Source organism: Desmodus rotundus, chromosome 8, assembly GCF_022682495.2.
Source record: "Desmodus rotundus isolate HL8 chromosome 8, HLdesRot8A.1, whole genome shotgun sequence".
Taxonomy (NCBI): Eukaryota; Metazoa; Chordata; class Mammalia; order Chiroptera; family Phyllostomidae; genus Desmodus; species Desmodus rotundus.
Genome location: NC_071394.1, coordinates 31,218,246 through 31,237,675, shown reverse-complemented (window position 1 = coordinate 31,237,675; position 19,430 = coordinate 31,218,246). Strand labels below are relative to the sequence as shown.

At 36.2% G+C, this 19,430-nt stretch overlaps 1 protein-coding gene across 5 annotated transcripts in view; it reads left to right on the top strand.

Moving 5' to 3' along the window:
* Window positions 1-19,430, top strand: part of DPY19L4 (dpy-19 like 4) — a 54,128-nt gene that overhangs the window by 17,922 nt on the left and 16,776 nt on the right. For all 5 annotated transcript variants that reach the window (XM_053929727.2, XM_053929729.2, XM_053929728.2 and 2 more), the window contains 9 exons: window positions 397-518; window positions 627-772; window positions 3,325-3,448; window positions 7,392-7,526; window positions 11,343-11,474; window positions 11,570-11,668; window positions 12,425-12,498; window positions 15,016-15,174; window positions 15,897-16,016. In XM_053929727.2, coding sequence (XP_053785702.1) covers window positions 397-518; window positions 627-772; window positions 3,325-3,448; window positions 7,392-7,526; window positions 11,343-11,474; window positions 11,570-11,668; window positions 12,425-12,498; window positions 15,016-15,174; window positions 15,897-16,016 — 1,111 coding nt within the window. The remainder of the gene's footprint in view (window positions 1-396; window positions 519-626; window positions 773-3,324; window positions 3,449-7,391; window positions 7,527-11,342; window positions 11,475-11,569; window positions 11,669-12,424; window positions 12,499-15,015; window positions 15,175-15,896; window positions 16,017-19,430) is intronic.

Sequence of the window (19,430 nt, the reverse complement as noted above, 5' to 3'; positions counted from 1 at the left end):
CCACCGAGCCAAACGTTGCTGGTTTGATTCCCACTCCGGGCACGTGCCTGGGATGCAGGTTTGGTCTCCCATTGGGGTGCGTGAGAGGCAACTTTCTCTCTCAAATTGATGTTTCTCTCCCTTTCTCCCTCCTTTCCCCTTTCTCTAAAAATAAATAAATTAATAATTTAAAATAAAACATTGTTCTTTTATGTGGGAACCTTTGAATGGTGGAGATTTCTCAGAATATAGGTATTTCTCTTTCTTGTACTTAATAAAATAATGGGAAAAATGAGGCACAGAGTATCATTTTGAGGTCTTGATGATAATTTAAAATATTTAGTGACTTTTGAATAACATGTTTCGTTATTGTAAAAGCAGAATAAATTATCTAGAGAAATATTTTTCTATCTTTAGGTGTTTACGAACTGACACATAATAACAAAACTGTATCTCTGAAGACTATAAATGCAGTGCAACAAATGTCTCTATATCCAGAACTTATAGCCAGCGCTTTATATCAAGCAACTGGTAGCAACGTATGTGTTTTTCTTTTGACTATACTATTTATTATCTCACATACTTATGAATTCTTAAAATTACTAATGTCATTCTGTTATCTTCTCTCTCTGTTTTTTTCCGATTAGGAGATTATTGAGCCAGTATATTTTTATATTGGTATTGTTTTTGGATTGCAAGGAATATATGTTACTGCTTTGTTTGTTACGAGTTGGCTAATGAGTGGAACCTGGCTAGCAGGAATGCTTACTGTTGCATGGTTCATCATTAACAGGTAAGAGATGTTTTCAATTAAGTTTTATAACTTTTTGTGTCTGTGGTTGACAGTTCTATAATTGCGCCCCTCTCCCCCATCCCCATTATTCCATACCCTAGTTCCCACCTGGGAATATGATGAGATACTATCCTGTGACTATGTTCTTTTATGTGGCACAGTTGACCTTAAGATAGGAGGATTACCCGGTGGGCCTGATCTAATGGTATAAGTCTAATGGTAAAAGTGGACAGCTTTCTCTAGCATGTGCAGAAGGGGAAGTCAGAGATATTCAAAGCAGAAGAGTTTGCTGTTCTGTTGCTGGATTGAAGTGAGGAGGAACTGACTTCTCCCAATAACCAGTGAGCTCATAAAAGGACTACAGATCTGTATAACTGCAGCCCTAGCTGATGCTTCTGATTTTAGCTTAAGAGCCCCTGGGCAGAGAATCCAGCCATACATACTCTGATGGGTTTGTGAGCTAATAAATCTGTGCTGTTCTAAGCCACTACATCTGTGGTCATTAGTCATGCAGCAAATGGAAAATAATGTACCTGCCTTGTATCTCTCATTTTTCTGACATAATGACATTGGCATATATGGATATACCTTTTCTTTCCTCTTTTATTTAAGATTGGTAACATATAAAAAGAAGGGGCATCAGATACATCACTATTAAGTTCTCCACCACAGATAACGATTCAATGCTACTCTGTGACAGTACGCTTTGAATTAATATACCCATCCTTTTTGATGATCAAAGCAACCTCAGTTGTTTAATTTATTTTTTAATTACTGATTTAGAGAAAGAGAGAGAGAGGAAAGGAGACAGAGAAACATCAATTTGTTGTTCCACTTATTCATGCGTTCATTAGTTGATTTTTGTTTGCGCCCTGACCAGGGATCAAACCTGCAACCTTGGTGTGTCAGAACAGTGCTCTAACCAACTGAGCTACCTGGCCAGGGCCACTCTCAGTTCTTTAGTAAGGGATAGAACTTCTCTGAAATGGACGGGTGGTTTGAAGTGTGTCATAAAAATTTTCTTGACATTGGTCAGTGTCAAAAATGTATTTTTTGGGTGTGGCATTCTCCTTCCTTCTCATAGTATTCTGCACCCCCCCATAACATTTACTATGATGAAATAATTCAACGTGAAACTTTACTTCTGTTACACATTTCTTTCAGCAATAGCCAAGTGAAAAATATGATAATACTAAGGGGGACACAAAACCCCTGGAATTTTTAATAAAAAATTGGGTATTTATTCCAACATGTTTAAACTTCAGTCACCTTCAAGGTTCTCTCCATTTGATGCAATGCAACTATCGGGATGTTTTTCCACTGCTCAAAACAGTTTTTGAACTCATCGATTCTGATGCCTTTTTATGCTTCTGCTGTTTTTTGTTTCACCTCTTCCACACCAGCAAAACATTTCCCTTTGAGGCCTTTTTATCTGGGGAAACAAAAAAAGTCCTAGAACACTCACCTAGAGAGGGAAGCCTGTAACAAGAGGCTGGCCCTCCAGAATATAATCTGGGGGTTTTTTGGGTCCCCCCTCATACTTTCAAGTTATTGAGAATCAGCATTAAAGGCTATTATCTCTTACTGGGTTTTGTTTGTATTTAGAGTCACATGCTAACAACAATTTGTGTGCTGCGGAATTTTAATAATTAGTTTATGTGTGCCATGAGATGAAGAAGGTTTAAAATCACTGTCCTGTTGTATGGCTATACCTAATTTGATTGAACTAAATTACATACAAGTATGTCTACCTTCTCTACTTATGAGAGTTATGCAGCAGTTTACGTAAAGTTTTTAAAGCAATAGCACCTTTGATTTTTGTGTGTGTGGAAAATAAATAATCACTGAGAGTACTAAATCCAAACTGAATGAATGTTGAAAAAGTAGTTTCATGTGGTGGGACGATATGCAGGGAGAAAACAGGCTCTCAATGAAAATTGATTGAGAAACTAAGGAGGAGCTTGTAAAGACTTATCTGTGATTATGAGAATTTCAAAGGTCTCTAGGTGCACAATATAAGGAACTGCATGTTAATTCTGGGTAACCTACTGATTGAAAAGATTGTTAAACTAATATGCATTAAGTCTACTTGTGCCACATTCTAGCTCTATGACTTGCTTAAGTTATATCATCTTTCTGCGCTTTATATTCCATATATAAGGAGTATGAGAACTTTGGATCTGCCAGGCCTGCTAACTATGTGTGGTGTACATTGTGCTAAAATCCAGTGTATTCTGGAGTGAGCTGTGTGCTGTAGCATGAGGCTCTATGTGCCAGAGCAGCAGTGCCTTTTTGTCCCCTCAAATGCTCGCAGAGGCCCGTCTATTTATCAAGAATGCGCAACAGCACTAAGTCTTCCGAGGGGCTGTGGATGAGACACGATTAGTTTGCTCCAAGATGCTATATAGGCAGTGGTTGGCTCTGTCTATGCCTACATCCCAGGACTGTTACGGAGAACAATGAGATGTGTGTGAAATTGCTTTGAAAAGTACAGTATTACACAAATGTAATAATGTCTTGCTCTTTTGCTCTTCATCTATGGTTTATTTTAGGGTAGATACAACAAGAATTGAATACTCCATTCCTTTGAGAGAAAACTGGGCACTACCGTATTTTGCATGCCAAGTTGCTGCACTTACAGGCTATTTAAAAAGCAACTTAAATGCTTATGGAGAGGTAAGATACAATTTATAATATATAATAAAGGACATAGTTAAGTAGTCCTGTTATAAATAACACTGTTATTCTGCAATCTGATTGACAGTAAAATATTTTTAGGAGAAAAGGGATGTTATGTTGTTTTGGTGCAGTTATTTAACAAATACATGAAGAATATCTTATTTTGAAAATTAATATCTCATTGTTATTTTACCATTTCTCTCACTTCTGGAATACTGATGGCCTTAACTCATCACAAGTTAAAGAAATATTAACGAAAGATAAAGAGTGACTATAAATGACAGCAATGTTAACTTTTCTGGTAGCACTGCATATGTTTCTGTTTACCTTTATGTTTTCTGTGATTGAGGTGTAGGTAGTTTAGTGAGTTTGAGGAGACTGTCCCAGATAGTTTCGATTTTTTCTTCTTTTTGTTGTTGTTATTGCCATAAACTCCTTTGGTAGTCAGATAAAGCTTACAGACTCTGTCTCAGAATAAGGACTTTAAATGCATAAAATAAGTGACTATAAAGGCAACAAATTATATCAAAATTAACTGAAATGTTGCAATCTTTTGACAGTCTGTCTATCTGGGGTTAAGAATTCCTAGCTAGAAAAAGAGATCACAGAGATCAAGGAAAGGCTTCTATGGAACCTGGTTAGCTGGAAATAAGATGGACATATGGTTTCTTTTGGAAAGCTCAGAAAAATGTACTGTTCTCTCCTATTTCAGTGATGACAAATGTACTGAGCACAGCAAACTTTTAATTTCATTTTTTATAACACTAGTATTTCCCTTTTTTATGTAAAATAACACTAACACATTTCAGAATTGTGAGTTCCTTTTGTTGTGTTTGTATAAAGAGCTTTCTGAGCAGGAATATTTTCTTCAATAGCCAGGGAGTCTGCAATCCCGTGTTCCCCTGTTAGATTGCGCAGCCTTCTCCCAGGGAAGACTGGTTCTTCAACTTTTGAATAAAATATTTTATTAGAGTAAAATGAACTGCCTGAGCTTCTTTGTATATACTATTATTTTGAAATAAAACAAAACTTTTGTTGTATAAAAAAGGTGTAATCTTTTTAATAAAATCATTATTTACTTTAAAAGAAGGAGTTTTGGAAAAGATAGTGGAAGGTATACTTATGTTTTCCCTTCTACACTGTATTTGATATTTTGCCATCTCTCTTCACTGCCATGTTATGTGTTTATTCTTTCTAATATGTTTTCTTTCTAACTTTTGTTAAAATGGAAAAGTAATACATGAACATTACACACACATATGGTAAAAAATATTGTAGGTGCAAATGGATATATGATGAAAGAGTGTATTTCCATCCAGTTCACTGTTGTTTACTGAGGATCCTGTACTTTTTGAAGGGATCCAAGTTAGCTTTAACTCTTTATTTTAGATTATAGTTTGTTTCTCCTTTTTTATTTGACTACAATTATCTCCCTTTATTTTCAAAGTATTCATAACATTCTCCTCTCCCTCACCATCTCTTTCTCTGTTAATATTAAGATAAAGGAGGAAAATTGTATTTATCAGTTGTTTGATTATTTGTAACTAGCCATTCACCTGGTGGTACTCAGCAGTACGCAACAAGAGCAAAATATCTATATACAAATATTACAGGGGAAACTGGGTGAGGGAATTTGCTCTACTGTTTTTGCGAATTCTTATGAGTCTTAAACTAATTCTAAATATATATATGTATTTTCTATTATAATTTTTTACACGTGCTGCTTTTTTCAGGGTAAAGGGGATGTATATTTATATGAATTGTGATCACATGTGTAGATTCAAGTAACCATCATCATAATTAAGATACAGAACTGTTCCATCGTGCCCTGTCTGGGTGGCTCAGTTGGTTGACGCATTGTCCCACACACCAGAGGGTTGCGGGTTCAATCCCTGGTCAGAGCACATGCCTAGGTTGCAGGTTGATCCCTGGTCAGCGGGTATACTGGAGGCAACTGACTGATGTTTCTCTCTTGCTCTCTCTCTTTAAAATTAATAATGATATCCTCAGATGAGGATTTAAAAAAAACCCCAAAACTGTTCCATCACTACAAAGAAACTCCCTATGTTATCTCTTAATAGTCACATTTTTCCCTCAGTCCTGACCTCTGGCAACCACTGGTCTGATCTCTATCACTATAATTTTGTCACTTAGAAAGGTTATATAAATGGAATTACATAGTATGTTATCCTTTGAGATTGGCTTTTTTCTCCTCAGCGTAATGCCCTTAATATCCATTCAAGATGTTGCACGCATCAGCAGTTTGCTGCTTTTTATTGCGGAGTCATATTATAGCAGCGTGTATTGTAACCACATGTATTGCCTTCCTGAGGCATGGTCGCAGTTGCATCAGGATATCCACGCTCAGATCTTGTGTGCAGTTATCTGGAGCCATCCAGAGACATCTGGGGTTTATTACTGAAACCTATTTAATGTGTCACTTAAGTTATATATATATAAAGGTTCATAATAAAGGCATAATTGAAAATGAAGTGAGCAAGGTAAGGGGTAGTAGACAGGAGTGCACAGGATTTTGAAAATGTTCAAAGAAAGGAAGAATTTAGCCAATTGTCCAGATTGTGTTTGACATGTATTTCTGTCTTCCCTTCAGGGCTTGTTCTTAAGTAGTTTGAGAATAAATCCTTAGATTTAGCAAGGGTTTTATTACCATGTAGCTTTCCTCCAGCATCCCCAAAATATTCTCCAAGTGGCCAGTAGGTTGGTTAGTCTGCCTCCAAGCCTTCATTGGTTTCTATAACTGGATTCTCTGGGGATGATGGCTTCAGGCCTGGAATTACAGGTCTGGTTGTTCCACATCAGAAGATTTCCAGAACACTTCCTCTTACAGCTGTTGCCATAGGAAGGACAGAAGCTTGTGTGTTCTGCAGTGCCGAGTCCTTCTGGGCTTTGACCAACTGGTGGAAATTTTCCATCTCTTCCATTCTGTTCTGTGGTCTTAATCTTATTCAGGATGCTGGAAAAGTCTTATATATGCTGATGGCCCAAGGTATTTAAGACTCTGGAATTTATCATTGAGTATAGTCAGCTGAGTCTGACTAAACCTTTCTAGTTTTAGAGAACATGATTCTTATGTTAGGTTTCTTGACTTGATCTTCTCCTTCACTGTTCTTATGAGAACAAAGTCATTTGACACCACTGCTAATGGAGGAATTGGAAATGAAAAGTAGATCTGTGGAAAGAGTAGAGACTTTTGTTAGAAAAATGCTAAGGGGCGGGGGATTTCTTGCAGACTTGGTTTCTCACTAAGGGATCACTTAGAGATGACATTTGGAAGGACAGCATTGACTTTAGCCAAGCACATTGGGGCAGTGCAATCCTTGTGTTTAGTTCTTCAGTAGAGGGAAACAACTAAGAGTTTCATATGGTTGATAGTACCAGCATTGGGGAAAGGTAAGGCTACACTTTTGCTGAGAAGAAATTTAAATACCAATGGACTTTTCCCATGGGCTATGCGGTAGGCTGAGATGTAAACACACTAATAAAATGGAAGCTCTTAGGAAAATATGAAACGCCATGAAAATGAAAATATTTTCTTGGGCGAAAGGAGTTATTTTCACAATAGCAAAAGCCCACCAGAGCCAAAGCTAGTAAAGGCCACAATTTTCTTACGTTAATTACTTTACCTCTTAGAGGATGAAAGAAAATTGCAGTGAATTTTATTTTATTTTTTCCTTTGTCTTCCTGAAATTTTTAGTATGATGTTGAACTTTGAAGGACGTCATTGATTTCTCTCTAGAGCGCTTGAAGATCTTATTGTTTATGTTAGGATTTACTAATAATTATGTTATTTTAAGACAAATTTTCAAGAATTAGCTTAAAGTTGAACCAATACAGAGCCGCCACTTTGAGGTAACAACTTCATAGAGTTTTACAGTAATAAGGCTATTGATATGTAGTTTCTTTCTTTTGTTTTCCCTAGAGGTTTTGCTACTTGTTGATGAGTGCTTCAACTTACACGTTCATGATGATGTGGGAGTACAGCCACTACCTCTTGTTTCTTCAAGCAATATCTCTGTTCTTGCTAAATAGTTTTTCATTGAAGCTAAGTGACAAGGTATTATGGCATTTTGAAATTGCGATTTTTAAATCCAGGGAATAAATGTTTTTAGAGTGTTGTATCTTAAAACCATTTAGCTTTTAAGCTTTATTTTTAAATGTTTCAGTAGGTTCTGATTTATACTTCTCAAGAGACTGTTAAATTCATCTCCTCCATCCTTTTTAGAACTTTGAAATTTCTTTAAACACGATCTGCTTAACCAAAGTCATCCTGTGCTTCCTGTGCGTTTCTAGCCATTTCTCCTTCTTTCATTTTTGTTTGTTTAAAACAGAAAGAAAAGTGAAATATAGGACATGTACAAAAGAGTATATGTCCACTGTATATGCAGTACTAGAATAAAATATGAGTATTTGACCACCCAGGCCAAGAAGGGGTGCATTTGAGTGCCCAAGAAGCCGCTTTCTCACTCTTCCCCAGTCACGTCCGGTTCCCTCCCCAACAGAGGCTGACTGTCCTGCATCTTCTCAGTTCTTTCCTCTTTTTCTTTATGGTTTTACCACCTGTCTATATATTCCTAAAAAATATTTTGGAAATAACATCTTGTGTACTTTTGCCTGATTTGCTTTTGAGATCCATCCATGGTGATGTACTGAGCTGTATTCCTTTCATTTGTACTTTATTTATACATTCTGTTGTTGAAGGACATTTTAGTTTTTTTCAGTCTATTGTTCATGTGCTGCTACAAGCGTTCTTATACATGTCACGTGGCATGTAAGTGCAAGATTTCTCTAGAGCATGTATACACCTGATAACGAATTACCAAAGGGAATGTGCATATGCAGCCTAACTAGATGCCAAGCCTTTCAACCCAACGGCTGTATCAGTTTATCCTATTGCCAGAGGTCGTTAAAGGTTCCCATCAACACTTGGTTCCTTCTGTTTCTTTGTCTTTTTCGGCATTTATCTTTTTTAAATTTTAAAACTTTATTAAGTATTTAATATGTTGACCAAGCCAGATTTTAAGAATCTTCTTGCTCTTCTCTTCCTTTTCTTCATCCCATATACTCACGTGGTCCAAAATCCTGATGAGTACCAACACTTAGGTTATTGGGATAGAGAAATTTAAAAATGAAGAATCATTAACCCAGTATAAAGTCATTCACTTGCTAATTGAAAGGGTAATAAGAACCTGAACGTATCATAGGGGTAGCAACTGCAGGAAGTTGTTACCACCCTAAAGCTGAGGAAACGAAGGAGGAATTTGGAATTATTAAAACTTAAACTTAGAGGAGCAACACTGTGGAGCTGGACTCAGCCTCTAAAGAGGGACTACTACTCAGCTTTATTGGTATTTCTGAACTGGAAAGAAGGGCCCTGTGGAATTAAGACCCAGACCTCTGAGACTGGAGCTCTTCTCTGGGGCAAAAAGATGCAATAAAGCTGGTTCTTCAGGGTTGGAAAAACTTCAGTGGCATGCAGTGGCTTCAACAGGAGAGAATTGCTCTGTTAGAGTGAAGAGGCATGCATCACTGAGGTGACAGAGGAACTGCAAGCAGACAGGAAGTGCTAGGAAGGAACAAGTTCCTTCTTTCTCATCCAACCTTGTAATCTCTCTTATATTTTGTATTGGCAGAGCTTAATAGGAAGTCAACCAGAAAAGCAGAAGTGCAGATTTCAGAGTACCAGCCCCAGCATTATGAGGCAGGGGATAGAGGGATAACTTTAGAGCTAAGAGACAATTACTCAATAACTGTAGAACCAGCATCCAAAAAAAAGAATATTATCAGCACCCAGAAAATCCCATTGTGCCCTCTCCCAGTCATTACTGCAGTCTCCAAACAGTGAGATATCTTTTCTTTCCACCAATGGTCTGGCCTCTTAGGGGCTTTTTTTCTTTCTGCTTTTTGTTTTTTATTTTTTTGCTTTTAACACTCTGCCTTTTGATTTTTCCTGCTTATTGCCTGTGCTTTATCTTAGTTTTCCCTTTCTAAAATGAATTAACTTCATGATAGATTAAATTATTATACTATTTTAGAAAATAAATTTACTAAGACATAACTTTCCTTGGAGATCTTCTATTAGGATATTGACTTTAGCTTTCTTATGCTTATTGTTAAATGGAGCAAATACAAAAATACTTTTCTTTGGTTACATCTCATGGCTGTATAAGAATGGTCTGTCTCGGAAATATCCAGCCATGCAATATGAAAAGTGGAGACATTTACTGAAAATATAAGAAACAAGAAATATTGTACATAGGACGTCTCAGACCCCTTCAAAGTAGGCACCTGGGGACCTCACACAGTTCTCCCAGTGTCTCTCCCATTGTTCAGAACACTCTGCAAACCCTTTGTTGGAATCCCCAGCAGCTGCCTCGTCATATTTCCCAGAATCTCATCAAAGATCTGAAATCTCTCCCTTTTCAAAGGTGATTTTAGTTTTGGGAAACCCAGAAGTCACAGGGCACCACATCTAGGCTGTAGGGAGTCTGAGTCACCTGGTTGATTTGATTTTTCTCCAGAAAAACTCTGCACGAGACATTATGCATGAGTGGGCATGTTATCATGATGAAGCTGTCAATCACCAGTTGCCCATAGCTGTGGCCGTTATTGTCATATTATATCTATCAACCAATGAGGAATATTGAGGCAGTTCTCCTTATTGTTTGTCCTAGAGGGACATACTCATGATGCACAATACCTGCCCAATCAAAAAACACAGTTAACATGGTCTTGTCTTGCCTCAACATTGCCATGCCTTCTTCGGGCATGGAGAACCAGGCGACTTCCACTGGGAGACCGAGCCTTCATTTCTGGATCATAGCTATAGACCCACGATTTATCTCCATTTTTGACCTTCTTGAGGAAATACTGTTTTTTGATAGCAGTTTGAATCAAGTCATTAGCTACTGCAGCACAGTGTTTTTTCTGCTCTAGTAGCAGAAGCTGTGGAAACAAATTCTGCCACAACACATTTCATGCCAAGATCCTGCATCAAAATCTCAGGTGCAGTAGTTTTTGGAATCATTCCCCTGATCAGCTTCTAGTTTTCACACTGTCAGTTGCCGATCTTTGTTGATTGTAGCGCATACATGTTCTACATTCTCAGGTATTCTGCTTGTTGCAGGCCTTCCAGAATGTGGATCACTTTCAACAGATTCTCGACCATCTCTGAAACATTTGTGCCACACTTTTATTTGTGCTGCACTCATTGCATTGTCCCCAAAGTCCTTCTGAATCATCCAAATAGCTTCTGGAGAGGAATGTTCAACTTTAATGCAAAATTTGTTGCAGATTCGTTGCTCTGCTTGCTCAGTCATTTTAAATGCAACGGGCCACACAGTACACATGCTCATTCAGTGGCGTCTACTGCCCCCACTGAGTAGTACAGTGAAGTCATCATTGTTCATGCCTCTGCAGTCTAGTTTACTCTCCTTGACCTCCGGGTTCCATCGATGTCCCACGAATTGCTCTCATTATATTAACAATGGCTGGACTTTTTCCAGACAGACCTTGTATTTTCACTGGGTAGATTTTGGAAACTACTGCTAAAGATTATGATTTTGGATTTAATAACAAGGTAAGCTAAGTGAAATAAGTCAGAGCCTGGGACTACAGAAGGTTCTTGCAATCTGATTTAGACATCCATCATTTTAAAGCTTTTAGCTTTGTTTGCAAGCATTCTTTGAAGGAAATGATAAATTAATTATGTATTATATCATTAAAAATATGTTGAAGGTATACACAATACTGTCCTAAGTTATAGCAGAGCATTTACATTGTAATTGTAGTCAAATCTATTCTAAATAAAACTAATGAAAATATGTACAAAAAAGTTCATTATATTCTTATTCTTTTTGTTTTGTCCCAACAGGTTCATGAAGTTTATAAAATCTATATATTTTCTCTCTTTCTGGGATATTTACTGCAGTTTGAGAATTCAGCTTTATTGGTGTCTCCTTTATTGAGTTTAATAGTAGCCTTAATGTTTGTTAAGTACCTTCAGGTAATCAGAATTGCCTTTTATCATTCTTATGGTAAATTTTTAAATTGTGAATTTTTTATACTTCACTTCTTTGTTCATTTGATTTCCCCCCACAGCTAACTGTGAAGGAAGGAACTTTTGCTGCTAAAATAATGAAGGTTATTAATTTTTATCTGGTGTGTGCTCTGACAGTGACATTGAATATCGTAATGAAGGTAAGTGTCTCTGTGTCTGAGATTCATACAGTGGATAGTGGACTCAGTTTTATTTAATTTTTATTTATTTTCTTAAAGGTGAGGAAGGGAAGGAAGTCATTTTATTTTTTTTAATTTTATTTATTGATTTTAGAGAAAGAGAGAGAAACAAACTTTGTTGTTTCACTTGTTTATGCATTCCTTGGTTGCTACTTTGTGTGGGCCCTGACCAGAGATCAAACACACAACTTTGGCGTATCAGGACGATGCTCTAACCAACTGAGGTGCCTGGCCAGGGTTAGTGAATTAAATTTTAATGAGAGTAACGAGTTAATAAGATCATAGAGCTTGTACCGTAAAATTTTTAGTTGACCAGTGATGATGTATTAAGTGAGAAAATAAGATTATGATTCTTTTCTACATATACTTTAAAAATATATCCACTTTATTTTCCACTTAATTCAAAGTGTCATTATTATGCAATTAACATTGAGTAATGTATAGAATAAATTGAGATGAGTCAAAGGTGTTCAGAAGAGTGGATAAGTTACTTAATGTAGGGGGTAAAGTTGAAATCTCCCCATTACCCTATTATGGTTTTGTACTTGGGTATAGGGTAATGGGATGGACTTATGCCAGTAGATCTCTTTTCCTCACAGTTACAACAGGTATCATTTCATTCATATTTTTTGTTTGGTAGCCTTCCTGTTTTCTGTTTGTAGTATTAGACCATAGTGTATTGCTGTAAGTATAGCTAATGGTTCTTTTTTCCTCCAGATGTTTGTTCCACACAAAGAAAATGGACACATGCTGAAATTCCTTGAAGTAAAATTTGGACTAAATATGACTAAGTAAGTTTTAGATTATGTAAGTTTACCTAACTCTATACCACTTAGAAGATAAAGAACAAAAATAATCAAAGGAGGAAGTATACACTTAATTAAATACCACTTAGAAAATAAATAATTTGGAATATATCTAGAAGATATCTGATCTTAATGTTTTCTTTCATTAAAAAAAAATCTCATTTAGGTCTCTCAGAAATTAGATATACCTAAACCTCAGTAGCATCAAAGTATTTTGAGGTTACTTTCTCCCTTGAGGAGGAACAGTGATGTCATCGAAGATCAGGATAAATGAAAGATTTAAAATGAATAAAGAACCAAGGTAATGTTAACCACTACATCAGCAAAACGCTTACATTAAAAAGGGTATGGGCACAAAAAAAGGAGGAGGCAGCAAGATATTTATTTCATAGCAAAGAATCTCCTCTTGGGGTTATAATAGTGGACTGGAGAAGAAGCTGACTTTGAATTCACAAGCAATGTTGTGCCTTTTTTTGTGGGTTTGTTAAATGCATTTTTAAAACCTAAAACGAAATACATGATTTTATGTACTGACAGAATCTATTTGCATAACGGGAAATACATTTTTACCTACACATTTCTTTAGTTCATATAATATACCTTAGAACCTTATTATTATTTGCTGTGATTACATGGGATTTTAGATACTGTGCATGGAATTTCATGTTGCGACATATCACAGTTAACAAAATATTTGACATGGTTTAAACACTGGAGAAATCTTCTGAAGTGTAAGTCATATACCTCTGTCTAAGATAGTAGGGTCCTTTAAAGGCCGTGTACTCCCTAAGGGTATGGATGATGCCTTTTTCAGGGGTATATGTAGGTCTGACACTTAGCAGGCAATTAGTAAAAATTAGTTGTAGACCTTAATAATTGCCTGCCCTTTTCACTGACTTTCTCTTTAACCTTGGAAGACTCTAGAATGAGCCTAGGATTGAGGGCTGCTTTTTCTAGTGTTCCTTAGTTGATATTATATAGTGCCCCATTATTCAGTATGTCAGGTATTGGATTTACTTTACAAAATAATGCACTATGTGTTTTAGGAATAAAACATGGTCCTTGTCCTTAAGAATATTGCCCTCTCATAAGATAGTTTTGGTACAGTTAATGACATGGGTGGTATAAATGGTAAATACCTAATACTCAAGTGTGCCAAGTGGGTCTTAGGATTTGGAGCTCACCAGAATTTCAGGAAACATTGCTTTTGAAACACACTTTCAGGAACCAATAAAGCAATGTTAATAAATATTTGTTGGGTGTGCAGGATACTAGGCCAGATAGATACTCTGGGGGATAAAAAAATGAGTACAGTCTAACATAGGGCGGATTGCATTAAGGACTGTAATTGAGGGATAAGTAAAGTGCTGTGGGACTATTGGGAAGGAAAGGTTGAGACTGGGGGATATGGAAAGAATACTTGTTAAATTGGGATTTGAATTAGACCTTTATAGAATTAATACCTTTAATAGGCAGATTTTAAAAAGAAGTGTATTTGTTGTAGGTACAAGATACTTTGGTGGCAGCCTCCTTGATACAGCAGTATTGCTGTTTGACACATTGTGAAAGTCTCACCTTTTATTCTATATCTAGTGATTGGTGAAGCAGGCATTGTCCTTCAGTCCATGAGCACTCCTGACCTTCACTCCATTTCTTACCTCTGGCCCCAGGGCTGGGGAGTAAGGATAAAATGGAAGTAGAAGATGGATTGGGAGAGAATGCAGATACAACTGCCTGTATCAAGGAGTCTTGTTGGTCATATTTAGCTTTGGGTAAAAAACGGGTATCCTGATTCTTATAGCTCGAAAGTTTTACATTTCAAATGTTATGATTTCTGTCTTAGTAATTAGATTTCTTTTTAAAAGATGTGTCAGCTGAGTTACATTTATCAGTATTAATCAGGGCTGTCCAATAATACTGTGAGCCACATATGTAATTTTCTAGTAGCCACAATTAAAAAGCATAGTGAAATAAATGAATTTAATTTTAATAATATATGTTGTTTAATCCAATATATCAAAAACATTATTTTAATGTGTCCACAATATAAAAATTATTGATTTTTTAAAATTCTTTTTTATCTTTGAAATCTAGGGTGTATTTTGTACTGAAAGTGTATCTCCATTTGCACTGGCCACATTCCCAGTACTAATGTTACCTAGGAGTTAACATATTGGACAGCTAAATTTTTTATTGTCTTCCAGATAAAAATAGAAAGTGAAACTCCCTTAAAACTGTATTGAGCTCTAGAAATGGTAACATTACTTGGTAACAAAAAGCAGCAGTTTTACATTTATTAGAGCACTTTGTTGCGGATAGTTTACTAATGCTACCACCTTCATTTGTAAAGGGCAGGATCTGGCTGTCATCAGTGAACGGGTTTGAGAAATGTACTTTGTTTTATCTAAATTTCTACTGAGATAAAAATACTTTTATGGTTAAAACACCTGCAACAGTAGTTTAAAACACCTGTCATTTTGATATGTGTTTTGTCTTCTATAGGAATTTTACAATGAATTGGCTCCTATGTCAAGAATCCCTGCAGGCACCGTCTCAAGAATTTTTTTTGCGATTGACACAGTCTTCCTTATTACCTTTCTATATATTAGTGTTAATTATTTGTTTTCTTTCTATGATGCAAGTTATTTTTAGGAGAATTAAGTAAGTACTTATGAAAATCACATTACTAATATTTAATGAAAGTATGTAAAATTCTTATGTTTAATATTCTTCTAATATTTGTATATTTATTTTAGAGCTTCTAATTTCATTCTCTCTTCATTAATATGTAAACCTTTATAAGTTAACTAGGTAAAATTTAAATTTAAGTTCATATATCTAAACATGTAATGTCCAGATTTAGTGTAGGAGTAATATTTAAATAATCAGTTAAGCTATCACAAACTCTTTCACTAATTTCCTCAGATTTTTTACTTTAACATAAGAATAATTTCTTCTATTTAACCTCAAGGAAGCTAGTAGTATAAGCGATTTTAAATTATAATGTTTGACTATTTAAAATATGTTTATCATGTTTGAAAGGAGGTGTATCTAGTATCATGGTTTTGAGAATTTGTTCTTTAGATTATGATTTAACCATATTGACTTAGCAATCACTAGTTGAGTGATAATGATCTTAGAAAGGATCCTAAAATATTTTTTAATTATATTCCTGAACTTTCATTTTCAGTCTTTCCTAAGTCAGTTACATTCAGGTTCTAAAAGCTAATTTCAAAAACCTGGGGACCGAAAAGTTAGTATTTGACTAGCAGAATATACTTTCAAATATTAAGAACTACCTCTGTGTCTTTCTATGAAGAAATTGAAGATCTTTGAGTTTTTCAAGTACATATTTTAGTAAAAATCATGTTTCCTTTCTGTAGTGGTGAGTCCCTGAAAGAAACTGTTACTCTTGAAGATGGACGAATTGGAGAAAGGCCAGAAATAATTTATCATGTGATTCACAGTATTTTGTTGGGTTCTCTTGCAATGATTATAGAAGGGTAAGTATATTTATTTTATCTATTTATATTTATAAAGAATTGTCCTTTCTGATGGTAATAGGTGGATACTTACAAGAATACATTTGTAAAACTTTATAAAAACTCAAAATCTATAAACTTTCTTAATCTGACTGGAGTTTACAAAGTCAATAATACGGTGAATTGACATTTACTGATTCATTCATTTGTTCAAAAACTACTGGATGTCTTTCAAGGGCCAAATGTTGTGCTAGGTGCTGGAGGTACAGTGGTAACACAGATGAGCACACAGTCTTTAACCTTATGTGACATACAGCCTAATGGAGGTGACAGATGTTAATCACACAAAAATAAAATTATAACCTTGATAAGTGAAGGAGAAGTAGGTGGTGCTATGAGAACATATAAAAATGGGATCTGATTGAAGAAATCTTTCAGAAAGGCTTTCTAAGGAAAAGATACTTAAGTTGAGACCTAAAGGGTAGGTAGGGGTGAGCTAGGTTAGCAGAAGAAGGAAGAGTATTCCAGGTAGAAGATACATGTATGCCAAGGCATGCGATAGAAAGAAATGTGACTCATCTGGGGAGGGACTTGTTGTGAGGGATGAAATGAGCTCAGTCTGGTTGAAGGTAAAGAGCATGCATAGCATCTGATAAGTCTTGTTAAGGATTTTGGAGTAGTTGTTTTTTCCTTTTAACCTTTCTGTTACTTCATTTCTTTTATTGCTTTAAATGGCGTTTGAGCTCTTACCAAGTACATGTGGGACTCCATTTAATGTTCAATAAGGTCAAATTTTTCTATATCATTTGCTTGATCATTTTAATGCTCCCTATTCCTTCTTAAATTTGTAAGCAAAATGTATATCCACATATTAATATCCAGATAAGTTATAGTTGTTTAGGGAGTGTGAATCCTTTTAAGTCTAGTTTTCAAATTTCTTTTGTTCCTGCTTCTACACAAAATCATACCACCTTATTAATAAACTTCATAAAATATATTTATTCAGCAGCAGTTTTTAGTTATTTCATATGTCACTATTTTAGCAGTGGTGGGAGTTATAAAAATCTACAGAATAGGATTCCCCTTCTCCAGAAGCTCATAGGAGTCTCCAACACCACCTTCACTTCTGACACCAGCTGCAAGTTTGGGGTTCCCCAAATCACCCTTAGGTTCAACAACTCACTAGGATTCACAGCACTCAGAATGGTTGTTATACTCACTGTTGTGGTTTATTACACAGAAAGGACGGAGATTAAAATCAGTAGAGGGAAGAGGCACACAGAAAAAGGTCCAGGAGAAATCAGGCACAGAACTTCTGGTTGTCCCCTCCCAGTGGAGCCACCTGGTTCTCTCAGGAATGATGTGTAGCAGTATGCATGGAGGGTTGCCACCTAGGGAAGCTCACCTGAGCTTTGGTATTCATAGTTTTTATTGGGGCTCAGTCTTGTATGTATAAGTGGATGACCACCTGCATGGCTGACTTTAGTCTCTAGCCTCTCCCAGAGGTTTAACCAATAACCAAGGGGGCCATGGGGGCTTTCTTAGCATAGATTATCATAGATTTATCATTCTGTGCTAAGAATGATAAATCACATTCTTAGCATAGATTATCAGGCATGAATCCAGGTAAACAAAGGTACTCTTGTCACACACGACTTCCAGGGGCTTAGAAGTTATCTCCCAGGAATTGGGGGCAGGGCCAAATTTCTCTTTTAGAAAGGTTAATCCTTTACTGCACAGTAAATAAAATGCATGAAAATAAATATAATTAAAAGCAGCATATTAGTTTCTGAATATTAATTAATTATTCTGAAATTGTAATTCACACCAGAATATTCCTTCTTTACTTCCTAGATGAAAGATGGAAGTGTTATCATTAGAAATTTGTAGTTTTTTAACAGTCTCTTTATTAGACAAATTACTTGTATGCAAAATGAATGCTTAAAGCATGCAGATTATTATGTTTAAGTTATGTTTTGTTTATTATTGTGGTAGAAAGCATATAGCATAAAATTTACCAGCTTAACCATTTTTTAAAAGATTTTATTTATTTATGGTTAGAGAGAGAAGGGGCAGGGAGGGAGAAAGAGAAGGAGAGAAACATCTATGTGTTAGAGATACATAGATTGGTTACCTCTTGCAGGCCCCCAGCAGGGGACCTAGCCCACAACCCAGGCATGTGCCCTGACTGGGAATCCAACTGGTGACCCTTTATTTGCAGGCCGGCACTCAATCCACTGAATCCACACCAGCCAGGTGATCTTCTTTTTCTTTCTTTTCTTTTTTTTTTTTTTTTTTTTTTTAAGATTTCATTTATTTTTTAGAGAGAGGAAGGGAGGGAGAAAGAGAGGGAGAGAAACATCAATGTGTGGTTGCCTCCCACAAGCCCCTTACTGGGGACCCAGTCTGCAACCCAGGCATGCGCCCTAGACTGGAAATCCAACCAGTGACCCCTTGATTTGGAGGTCAGCACTCTACCACTGAGCTACACCAGCCAAGGCTGATCTTCTTTTTCTTAAATAAGACCCTTTAACATTTCATGTAATAATGGCTTGGTGATGATGAATTCCTTTAGCTTCACCTCGTCTGGGAAGCTCTTTATCTGTCCTTCCATTCTAAATAATAGCTTTGCTGGTTAGAGTAATCTAGGTTGTAGGTCCTTGCTTTTCATCACTTTGAATACTTCTTGACACTCCATTCTTGCCTGCAAAGTTTCTTTTGAGAAGTCAACTGACAATCTTATGGGAGCTCCTTTATAGGTAACTATCTGTTTTTCTCTTGCTGCTTTTAAGATTCTCTCTTTATTTTTAACCTTTGGTGTTTTAATTATGATGTGTCTTGGCATGGTCCTCTTTGGGTTCAACTTGTTTAAGACTCTCTGTGCTTCCAGGACTTGTATGTCTATTTCCCTCACCAAATTAGGGAAGTTTTCTTTCACTATTTTTTCAAATAAGTTTTCAATTTTTTGCTCTTCCTCTTCTCCTTCTGGCATCCCTGTGATTTGGATGTTGGTATGTTTGGAGATGTCTCTGAGTCTCTTATACTGTCCTCGTTATTTTGAATTCTTTTTTCTTCTTGCTGTTCTGGATGAATGCTTATTTCTTCCTTATGTTCCAAATCATTGATCTGAATCCTGGCTTCAACCCCTCCACTGTTGGTTCCCTGTAAATTTTTCTTTATATCACTTCATGTAGCCTTCATTTAAATGAGTTTTTTGAGCATCTTGATCACCAGTGTTTTGAACTATGCATCTGATAGGTTGGTTATCTCCATATTTTTTAGTTCTTTATCTGGGGTTTTGTTCTTTTCTTTCATTTGGGCCATATTTCTTTGTCTCCTCAATTTGGTGGCCTCCCTGTGTTTGTTTCTGTGTATTAGGTAGAGCTTCTTTGACTCCCTGTCTTAGTAGCACAGCCTATTGTAGAAAAGGGACCT